General features: G+C 42.3%; 1 protein-coding gene across 2 annotated transcripts; it reads right to left on the bottom strand.

The window, feature by feature from the left end:
- Nucleotides 1–1,123: 1,123 nt before the first annotated feature.
- mcm2 (minichromosome maintenance complex component 2) lies at nucleotides 1,124–11,040 on the bottom strand. Of its 2 annotated transcripts, none has more exons than XM_085158541.1 (20): nucleotides 10,987–11,040; nucleotides 8,420–8,607; nucleotides 8,164–8,336; nucleotides 7,959–8,083; nucleotides 7,727–7,865; nucleotides 7,531–7,628; nucleotides 7,251–7,372; nucleotides 6,836–7,043; nucleotides 6,595–6,729; nucleotides 6,122–6,313; nucleotides 5,368–5,461; nucleotides 5,195–5,273; nucleotides 4,810–4,981; nucleotides 4,590–4,716; nucleotides 4,201–4,313; nucleotides 3,739–3,903; nucleotides 3,370–3,444; nucleotides 2,984–3,166; nucleotides 1,898–2,053; nucleotides 1,124–1,540 (listed from the first exon to the last, which is right to left on the bottom strand). In XM_085158541.1, the coding sequence occupies exons 1-20, from the start codon at nucleotides 11,023–11,025 to the stop codon at nucleotides 1,430–1,432; spliced, it is 2,694 nt and encodes an 897-aa protein (XP_085014667.1). In that variant the 5' UTR covers nucleotides 11,026–11,040; the 3' UTR covers nucleotides 1,124–1,429. The 2 variants fall into 2 exon arrangements, with proteins under 2 accessions (XP_085014667.1, XP_085014668.1); XM_085158542.1 differs by lacking the exon at nucleotides 10,987–11,040 and adding an exon at nucleotides 9,538–9,663.
- Between the last annotated feature and the right edge of the window lie 70 nt (nucleotides 11,041–11,110).

Below are 11,110 nucleotides of genomic sequence, written 5' to 3'. Positions count from 1 at the left end.
CCGTTTCTGTGCCTGTGTCTTTATGAATCACGTTTGTATATACAGTCAGGTCCATAAATATTTCAACATATAAATATTGGTTCTGTACATTACCATAATCATAATCAATGATATGATCAATAGCGGGTCAACATATGTGATTGGTCAGATTCAGATTTGATAATCAGCTCCACATGCCTGCTTATGTTCATTCATTCATTCATTCATTTATTTGTTCATTTTCAGGCACAACAAATACCTATATCGAACATAAAATGCACAAAACAAAAAACAATGTTAGGGTAAGTGAATCCAGTTATTAGAGATACCCCAGGTAACTGAACTTGGTCTTTGGCACAGGGCTCAGGCTGCTCTGCTGGATAAGATAACCAATGTTAAATCTCAAAGTAAACAAAGAAATAGTGCAAGTTATTTAGTGGGAGTCACACTATTCCCTCTCCCACAGTTAACACTGCAATTTATTATCTTTTCATCATATGTTCCCTCTTTTGTTTTTACACTCCCAGGATAACTTGTTTTCTTTAAATTGCTGTAGTTGTTGTCATCAGGCTTGTTTAACTAGAATCATGTACACCGCTTGCAAACGTTTGATGTTACTACTGTAGATTAAAGTCACCCGTCAACAGGCTCTGGGTCTTTTCATCCATACAAGGTAGAATTTGGCAATGCATTTATAAGTGTAGAAAATTTGCACCTCTCTCAATCTGCAAGTTCAACTAAAATGTTGAGGCGCTCGTTCCACTCAGTGAATTTTAGATGATTTTAAATTACATGGAGAAAAGTCAGAGCAGAGACCAGGAATTGATGAAATACATTTTTGAAATCGAAACAGAGCTGCAATCCATCATGAAGCAAACAGTGACATCATTTATTTTAACCAGACTTATGAAGCATGGAGGTTTCAGTTCAAGCTGCATTAACTTCCTGATGAGAGCACAAACCTCCGAGAAACAGCAACAAGGTCTGAAATACAAAGTCAGTGAGTTTGGACAATGTGACAACGCATTCAGATAAAGTTACGCAAAACAATAAACGGCGCCACATTAACATGTACATTTATTTACAATCAACCCCACCTGAAGGCAGATGCAGCGACCCCCAGGACATGTTCCTTTTCTCTCTCTTTTTTTTTTTTTTTATTATTCATGCAGTTTATTTATTTTTGATGAATTGCTTATCTAAAATAATTTACAGTCACCACAGGTATCAATCCATCAGAAACAGTGTGGTCATCAGCTGCTGCCTTCAGAGTCAAATCTTCCTTATCAGATGATCCTTCTTATAACAGTCCTTCAACAGCAGCTGCTCTTCAGTCACTTCCAATCAGTTCAGAGCCAAAATTAAGAGTCCTGAATCCAGTAAGACCAAAACCCAAGTAAGAGCTCATTATGTAGGAGGTGTAAGGAGAGGAGTGAGGTTGGAAGGCTTCTTAAAACTGCTGCAGTATTAGTTTCTTCTTGCCGTCGTGGCTGAACTTGTTGGAGAGGAACAGGTCGCTGTCGTAGAAGGCCGACAGGTTGTGGATGTTTATCTGTCTCGCCTGGAGGGGGAGGAGCAGGAGAGTCAGGCAGGTTCAGGACGGTGTTCATTTTCTTTAAATATGTGATCAGTTTAAGACTTCCAGGAACCAACACACTTTTGAATGGGTTCACCAGCTTGCCCACATTTTACTATTTGATTTTTTTTTTAAGTTCAACTGAGCATTACACACTGAAGTGGAGGTTTGACTGCTCTGATGAAAGGATTTCCCTACACCTACTATAATGACCTTAGTGTGAGTTTCTAAGATAAAAGAGTATTTGCGACTAGGAGGACAATAAATTTAAAGTGTGTATAGTTTCACATCCTGTCCAGTCTAAGAGTTATAACGATGTACTGCCGGTGTGTCTCTCAGTACCTTATCCTGAAGATCTTTTTCTGGGATCTCGATGGTGTCGTTCTGGACTCCGTATCTGTTCCTCTGGTAGGCGACCTGCTCGGCCACCAGCTGTTTGAGGATGAAGAGCAGCAGCTCGTTGTTGTCTCTGCGGAAGGCCAGATAGCGGGCGAACGTCTGAGCAGACACAAAAATATTAGATGAGGTCAGTAAACACAATCAGGAAGAATCACTTCATACACGATCCATAGACACTTCATTTGGTTAATTTTTCATAAATTTACAGGGCTTTAAAAAAAGAAAGTGGTTGTTTGCATGTATAATACATGTATACTAAATACTAGGGGTGCAACAATACTTGTATTTATATTGAACCGTTCATACAGTGCTTTCGGTTCAGTATGCATATGTATCAAACAATACAAAATTTTTAATTTTATCAACTTTCCTTCTGACGATGCTGTCTGTGTTGAGCGCTCAGTGGATCTGTGCTAGACAGTGCAGCCTAGGCGGAGTAGTCGAACGCAGATTCACTGAGCGCAGGGCAAAAGCTAGCGAGACAGAAGTTAAGCTCTCGTTGCAACATGGCAAATTGAACCTCCCCCACCCTCATTCAGATGTGGTTTTTGGAACTATTTTGGTTTTCATGTGACGTTACATTAAATTTAAAAACTGTACTTTTGAGTTAAAATATCCATTTATAATTTTAATAAATGACAAATTAAAAAGACATGAACTTTTTTTTGTATCGAAAAAATATCGAACCATGACACCAAAGTATTGAACCGAACCGTGAATTTTGTGTATTATTGCACCCCTAATAAATATATTTACAAACTTGGTGAAAACCTGCTGCTAAACATCAATAATCTGTTCTTAGTTTATCCTTAATACATCTGCCCTTTGGCAACCTGGTACCAATAAACTACCTCAAGTTAGCTAAAAAGCTGTCCCTGCTTTCAGACATTACTGGATTTACTTCAAAGCCTTTTCTGCATGTAAAACTGAATTAAACTACAAGTCTTACTGAATCTAAAAATGTGTCGATCGTTCGCCTTTGAGAAGAAGCATTTTAATGTTTGAGGCCAACAGAAAACATCCACAAACCTTCCTCATGCTCCTCATCACGCTGAACTTCTGTGTGTCGATGAAGCTCTCCAGCATGACCCTGATGGCCATGTTGACGTCGTCCTCCAGTACATAGTCCCTCAGGTGCATTTTGGCGTGAGCCTCCGCCATGCGGATCATGGACTCAATGTGACGAACCGTGATGGGGATGCTGCCTGTGGCCTGTGACACCAAACCAGAGTGGGTTATTTCCACAGTCACAGATGAATAGTTTGATGACTCTGAGAAACAAATCCTGAGTATAGCACATGTTCTCACACGCTTTTCTTTCTTAGTGGTTTGACAAATTCGGTTACTCTCCCTGGATTTCAAAACATGTTTATGTGTAAATGAGAGATAAAGTGGGAGGAGTTTTTCAGACTCACCATTGACTCTTTACGCAGGTCACTGTAGATGCGAGCCACCTTGTCCTGGTCCATCTGGTTCAGTTTCGGGTGAACCTTCAGACACAAAAAATACAAACTTTACCTTCAAATTTCTACTGGAATAAAACCAAGCTTTAATTTGCTGAAATACACCAACCTACCTACTAATTCTTATAATTTATTTACAGTTTGTTAAAATAAATCTTGTTTGGACAAAACTTGTAACACAAAAAAACCAAAAACAACGTATAACGTAAAACAACAGCTACCTCATTTCGCAAGCTTTCAGGCTGATTACATAATTATGATATTCCAGCCAGAGAGAAACAAATAAACCTGAGTGAGGATCTGTGTGGCATGTGTTTGTACCCGCTCTTTAGCATAGATGATGTACTTCCTCAGGAGATCCTGTGGAATCGGTGGCACGTCAGATGAGTTGGGCAGAACCACCTCCTCCAATGCCACTCCCCCCTCCTTGCTGCTAGGGTGATGCTTGATGTGGGAACCGACCACGAAGCGCGCCAGCATCTCATCCTGAAGAACAGAAGAGCCACAGTGAAATTTACATCAGAGAGGAGGTAATCAGTTAGTGTAACAACATTGGGAATAAACAAGCATGTTTTCGTGTGTTAGAGCCAGACGTCGGTTCAGGAGATGAAGAGGAAGAGGTGGATGACAAACATAATAAATCCTCTCAGTTAAATATTTGGAAGTACTAGTCAGTTTCACCAGAGCAGGTTAAGACAGATGATTTTCCCAGTTCAGTTGTACTTTGATCTAAAGAAATACAGTGTCCCACAGCAGCTCAGCATCAGGTGTGTTTGCATTTACCTGGACGGGATCGATGGTGTCTCGAACAACACACAACACGTCAAAACGCGACACGATGGGCTCCGTCAGATCCACGTTCTCAGCAAAAGTCAGGGAGGGGTCATATCTGCCACCTGCCAGGAAACAAGAGATATGATGTTGCTCTTGAAAGGACTCTCTCACACTTCCTTTGGACTAATTACAAAAGGCCTGTTCTCAGACTTCACTGACTTTTATCCAATGCTCACTTTTTAATATATTCATAAAAGCTGCATGCACGTGTCCATTTATTTTATGCATCCTTGTAAAGAGTAGCTCAGATTATAACCAACTGCCAAAAATAGCTTAATTAGCATTTAAAATGAATCCATCTCCAACATACTGAGCTAATAAATATGACTGCTACGTACCGATGGGGTTGGCAGCAGCAATAACTGTGCATCTGGCCTGCAGCGAGGTGACGATGCCAGCTTTGGAGATGGAGATGCTCTGCTGCTCCATGGCCTCGTGGATACTCGTCCTGTCTGCATCGTTCATCTGAGAGGACACAAAGTCAGGTACATGCACTTTTTTTTTTGTTTAAGAGAAGGAGGGGGTGCCCACCAATCTGGATACGTGGATTCAGCTCACCTTATCGAACTCATCGATCAGACAGACTCCACGGTCGGCCAGCACCAGCGCTCCCGCCTCGAGCGTCCACTCACGGCTCACTGGGTGTCTCTGAACATAAGCGGTCAAACCAACGGCGGAGGCCCCCTGACCTGTGGTGAACACCGCACGGCTCGCGACCTTCTCTACGTACCTGCAGATGGAAACACGTTAGCGCATCTTCTGAAACAATCCTTTTACTCCTCCAACAGATTTCTTCATCAACATTTTACCTCTATTGAACAGTTGCGGTCAAGAGACACAAAATACAGCCCTGCATATGTAAACTTCAGGCCTTTATTTTTTTTTTCTTCATCAATTAATCAACTTTAGCCACTGACAACATCGACTGTGTGTTGAAATGTACTTGAGAAACTGGGACTTGGCGGTTCCTGGGTCTCCGCAGAGCAGCGCGTTGATGTCCCCACGCACCTTATGCTTCCCACCTGGAAAAGAAAGAATTGAAAAGAAGGGGAGAGTTAAAGGGAGGACAAACTGATCCACTGTTATTCCTTCGAATTCAGAGATGAGAGGCTTTACCTGGATTTTTGGGCTCCCCTCCAAACAGCGACAGGGCGAGCGCTCTCTTGATGTCCTCATGCCCGTAGATAGATGGCGCCATGCTGGCAAAGATCTGCAGACAGTAAAAAGGAGTTACCAAAACATTTGCACTGCAGTGGTTGGACCAGTGCAGATCTGCTATCACAGTCAGTTCATCATGTTTTTAATAATAATAGAGCAGTTAGCTGGGGAAACCGATAACACCAGCCACAGTGGTCACACTCCTAAAAACAATTAACAGATAAAAGTGTCTTCTAACCCTAACCCTCTGCTCCCTTTAGGGGTCGCCAAAGTGGACGATCTGCATCAATCTTTTTTTTTTTTGTCTAACTGGGATTGATTTTCATTCATGACACTTAGCTGTAAGTTTGCATTGAATCATCTAAAATAAATAGGAAGGACTTATTAAATTCACCAGGATTTAATAAATCTTTGTTTTGGAAGTGAATGATGGATGGATGTTTTGTTTTAAAAGTTGGTTTTAATTTCTAGACTGTTTTCTAAATATTCTTTGCCGTTTAACATTAGAGACTTGAGCTGGCATAAAAATCTCAATTTTGAAATTGAGGCCTCCTAGAGATTTTAAACTTCAAATTACAATCAGAAGATCATTTTAAAAGATGACATCATCCATTTACAATTGAATTTTTACTTTTTGGGTTATCTGTTTTATTTCCTTAGAGCCGAAATAACATCCTTTCTCCATTTTTACTATGTGTATCAGATTACTCACCCTCTCTCCGATACGTTCGTCCTTAGACAGAGCAACAATGGCTTTGACGTCTTCGTCGGTCAGCTCGGCCACGGCGACCCCCTCGTCTCTGCGGGTGATGTGGTTAGCCAGGATCACTGTGGCAAACACCGGGAAACCATTCGCCATGTTCAGAGAGCCATCGTAGTTGTTGTGGTAGATCCCAGTCAGCTCCTGATAAGCAGAAAAACATGCATCACTTTAAAACAACAGATTGTGAATATTCTAAGTCCTTAATATACATTGAAAAATACATGTGTATGAAATTGTATTCTAGCACATTCAAACTGATTTAGTTTTGCAACACAGCATGAACTCTTTATCGACCCTAATGTTTCTGCAAATAAACGTTTATTTCCATCTAGCCTCAAATGTCTTTAATTTCTACTTTTCTGATCAATTTCAACCCTCCCTGCCTCAAATATGACAATTTTTTTTTCTTTACACAGACTCACAATCTCATCTCCAGGCTTGCAGCTATCCACAAGGTCGGCCAGGAGGATGGCATCTTTGGAGCGAGGGAGTCGACCTGCAGCCACCTTACCGGGACTTTCCTGGATGGTGATCCTCTGGTAGTTCTGGTACACCGTCTGCAGGAAGGAGGCAGTAATTTTAAATCCTCAGACTGGGCACAGACCCAGCAGACAAACTACAACTTTCACAACCAACCATCAGCCAGCCCGGCCCTCCCCTCACCTCCTCCATGTTGATCTCAAACGGTCCCTGGGATTGACACTCCGGACAGGAACCCGGCTTCACCTCCTGGTTCTGGGACTGGAAGAAGGGCCCTAGCACGAAGTTACACTTGTTACAGTTGTACTTGACCATGCCAAGCTGAGGCAGGACGCCGGTGCAGCTGCTCACCACGCCGCTGGTCCGGATGAGCTGGTTCAGGTGGAGCTGCCTGAAGAGGACAACAGAAGAAGAAAACAGTTGGTAAAGAGCAGAAAGCTTTACCCAGTTAGCTCCTTCATATATAGACGACCCTTTTTGGAAGAGCCACAGATGTGCCTCGCCAAGACAAATGTGGAGGTCTCGCCTTAGTTTCATTACTACTGTGACTTATTCCTTCAAGTTGAAAATACCTGTTGGGTCAAAACTGAAGTGTTACCTGAGTGATCGGATCTCCTCGACCAGAGGCAGGTTGCAGATGCGGACATGGATCTCGTAGGCAATGCGATCATATTTTGGGTACATGGCAAGCACAACTTCTTTAGCAGCTTCATCAAAAATCTGGCAAAGAACAATCAGACACGCACCGGTTATCAGAAAATAATTGAAGGACACTCATATTTAACTTTCACAGCATTTAATATCCACTAAAGTTAAATATAAATGCATGAACAAAAGGCACAGTAAAGGACGTTAAGCAAGATGACAAGTTCACTAACCTTCAGCATCTCAGCTGGAGCTTCTGGTAGGAAGTAAGCCAGGACGTGCTCCCTGGCTGCGAGGTCCTCGTAGTTTACTACCAGGCTCTCCTTGTTCTCTGGATTACAGGTTCAGATTGATTCATTCAATCATTGCCAGAAATCAGCCAACAATTATATTTTTCCACACATTAAAGTTTACTGAAAACTGCACTACCTTTACACATATCACTGATCTTCTCCTTGAAGACGTTGCGGCCGTTTTCATCCACGTGTGTGCGCAGGAAGTTCTTGAAGCGGTTGTAGATTTCCAGCCGCGGTGCCGCCATGGACACCCACTCCCTCACCGTGTGGCCCTGCAGAGTGTGTGAAAACGTTACAAAGACGTCCCAAACAGCCGGACCTGAAAAGCTTCTGTGTGCTAGCTCATCTCCAGTGTCATCACAAACCTTCATGTCCTCCAGATTCTCAATGCTCTCAATCATTTCCTCTTCCTCGCCATCACCTTCTGCTGCCCGCTCAGCCAGCCGTCTTCGCCGAGCAGCCGGGCGCTCGTCGTCCTCGTCTTCGCTGTCTGGAAGCCAACAAAATGAAAGAATTAATCATAGCCTACACGCCACCACCCTGACAAATATCCACACGCTCAAGCCTCACCGTAGAGCAATCCTGGCCTCACGCGCCCTCTGACTCCCTGTTGCCTGTCCCTCCTCCTCATGGCCTCCTCAGCGGCCGCTCGGGCTCCTGGCGACAGCTCTGACAGCTCCTCATCATCGAGGTCCAAACCCTCTGCCTCGTACTGATCCAGCTCCGGAATGGCACGGTAATCCCTGAACAGAGACAAAGTTGTTATGAAGCCCTAAAAACCCCCACAGAGTTTATAGCTTTAAGGCCATTTTAAATCCACGCTCACCTCTCCATTCCATCTCCAATCAGTTCCTCTCCATCTTCTTCCTCCTCACCAGGCAAGGGTCCATCTCCCAGCAGCCCCTCCGACTCATCCTCGAAGGGCGGCAAGTCTCGTCCGGGGCTGGAGGTCAGGTCTCCCCTCCTGGAGGCTCGGCTGGGGCTGGTGGCCATGTGGTATGACTCTGAGGAATCCTGTCGACAACACGAATTCAGAACAAATAAATTATTCTTATATTTACTGCCAAAAGTAACCTGACAGCAAGAAAGCCAGTAGGTAGGGATGGTGATGAGGGCAGAACATTTTAATACATTTGGTACATTGTGCCACTGCTGTCAAAGGATTATTGTCTTCAAGTAGTTTTGATGTACATCAATTTGAATTTTTTTTAATATTTTTTAACTCGTAACTTTTAGTAGTTAGTTTTATCTAAGAAGGGAAGAAAAACTCACATAGGGCTGTGTGACTTCTTAAAGACCATAGATCTTTAAAAGTAGGACTGTAAGACATGTTTATTACATTTAAGAATGTGGCGAGCCAACATTAGAAGTAAAATGTAATTTAATAGCTTAAGTATTACAGGACAGTGTATTTTAATGATCTTTTCATGTCTTTACTTGATTGAAACCAATAATTTAAAGCCCATCATGGCTTGTAAGTAAACTATAATCAATTATTCCAGATGTAAGGACTCATGCAAGGGGGTGTAAAGATTCAAGAAGGTTTTATTATTCCTCGGTTGTTACTTGAGACGGTTTACAGGTGCAAAAACAAGCTAACTGACCACATGGCAGGTCTCCTTTTTACAGCGAAGGAACAAAAAACAACAACGGGTTTTGGGTCCAGTCTACGAAGGTGAAAAACGGTTCTTAGCAAAACACGCGCAGTTAAAAACTTCATAAAGTATATTTTTAATTCTGATCTCTGGCAAAGAATGAAGCGCTACATCAACTCTTGATGACGCTCTCTGTCATTGTTGTGACTCGACGAATGAACAAAGTTTATTTTCCCAGAAAAACTAAAGCTGACTGGTAAAAACTGCTTCGTATAGATTAATGCGCCTCTGCCTACAAGCTGAGCATTCCCATTAGAGCACTGCGCCTGTTTTTAATGAGTTTACTCACCGCCATCGCTGCGTTTCTGTCTTGCTGCTGCTTCAAAAGCCACTTATTCTTCTTCCTGCCGTGAGTCGCTTTTCGCGCGAAAGAACCATGTGATACTCAAAGCCCGCGAAAAAACATGAATATTCAAGAGAGACGGCTGAGGTTTTGCTTTCTCATTGGTGTATTTGCCTGAAAGAGGAGGGAACTTAAAGCACAGTGCGTTCGCTTTAATACAAGGAGCAGAACGACCGCTCGTCCTGTTGTGCGATGACCTTAATAAAAACAACTAGGGTCGAGCCGCAGAGTAAAACGAACGCACCTTTTGTCTGAGCGCGATGGAGGGGCAGGGTATATTACGTCGTATCGTTTCCCGGGAAATTTTTGGCTGCGTTCAAATCCGCTTTATTTCCTCCTTCGTATCCTCACTACAGTAAAAAATAATGTGGCTTTTGCCCTCATGTGGATGTTTTTGCACTGCAAAAAATATTCACGTGCGTAAGTAACATCAATTAAATCAACACAAAAGGGATCAATAAGATAAAATAATAATAATTTGTATGTATAGATGCGAAGAATGTGAGACAAGAATGAAACACAGAAACAACCAAAATTTAGAAACTTAAATAATAACAAAAACACATGCTTTAGTAAAAGTAATTCTATAATGCCAGAAAAAAAGTTAAAAAATATTCAGGGAAAACATCTGAAGCCTGAAGTGACTGCATTTAATTAATTCAATTGATTTAGTGAGGCCAGTTCCTGAAATTTTAGTTGATTCTGCAGCTGATCCTTGGATCAAGGAGCTGCAAAGCTGAATGCTCATTTGATAAATTGAGTTGATGGATGCAAGCCACTAAGTAAGAAGGCAGCAAATGTGGAATAGCCTTATAAATAACAACAATGCAGTGGCTAGGGCTATAACACGACAAAGAAGACCGCTCAACCTGAGCATACAGCGTACAGTGAAGAGTACAAGCCTTTATATTGAATCAGTGCTCCATGATAGACAGAATCTAGCATCAGTAAGGATTCTGACAAAGCATCCATATAAATCACATCATCATAATCAATTACAGACACAAAGTGCCTCAAAGGATCTAAACATATCCCTTTAGTACCAAAACAGGTGTGATAATGGCCTATCTGCAGTGGTGTTGGGTTTTTAAATTTAAACAAGTGAATGAGTTTAGTGTCAAAAAGGGTGGGTTACTAACATGTGCAGACTGAAGAGCTCAGACCAGGCCAACATATCAGCTTGATTTGAATGTTAGTTTGCTCATTCAAAGCTGTGTGCTTTAAGCCATAGAAAGAGACAAGAAGGTGTAGCTGCAGAGATAGACTTTTATTTTGTAGCTATTTCTGATAGACCAGAGATATCTACAAAATAAAAGCACAAGATGAGAGAGAAAACGATCATCAACAGTCAGAGAACATTTCAGCTATGAAACCCTTGTTCTGCACTCACGGGACCTTCAACAGCCTGCTAAGACCAATCCTGAATCCGGCCATGCCGTGTTAGTCACCACTAGGCCTCGTCTGGACCTGCAAACCTGAGGTGTGTTGCTCATGCCTTGGTCTAAACTTTTCTGAGCCA

The sequence above is a fragment of the Neolamprologus multifasciatus genome, chromosome 5 (assembly GCF_963576455.1).
Source record: "Neolamprologus multifasciatus chromosome 5, fNeoMul1.2, whole genome shotgun sequence".
NCBI classification, from domain to species: Eukaryota; Metazoa; Chordata; class Actinopteri; order Cichliformes; family Cichlidae; genus Neolamprologus; species Neolamprologus multifasciatus.
This window is presented reverse-complemented; position numbering and strand designations above follow the sequence as displayed.

Bases quoted from the DNA above. Each gene is read 5' to 3' on its own strand.
- mcm2 (XM_085158541.1), bottom strand. From the start codon at position 11,025: ATGGCCGGATTCAGGATTGGTCTTAGCAGGCTGTTGAAG. The intron at 7,044-7,250 runs GTAACACTTCAG...TGTCCTCTTCAG, and splicing joins GAGGAGATCCGATCACTCAG to GCAGCTCCACCTGAACCAGC. The intron at 6,314-6,594 runs GTGAGTCTGTGT...TCTGCTTATCAG, and splicing joins GCAAGCCTGGAGATGAGATT to GAGCTGACTGGGATCTACCA.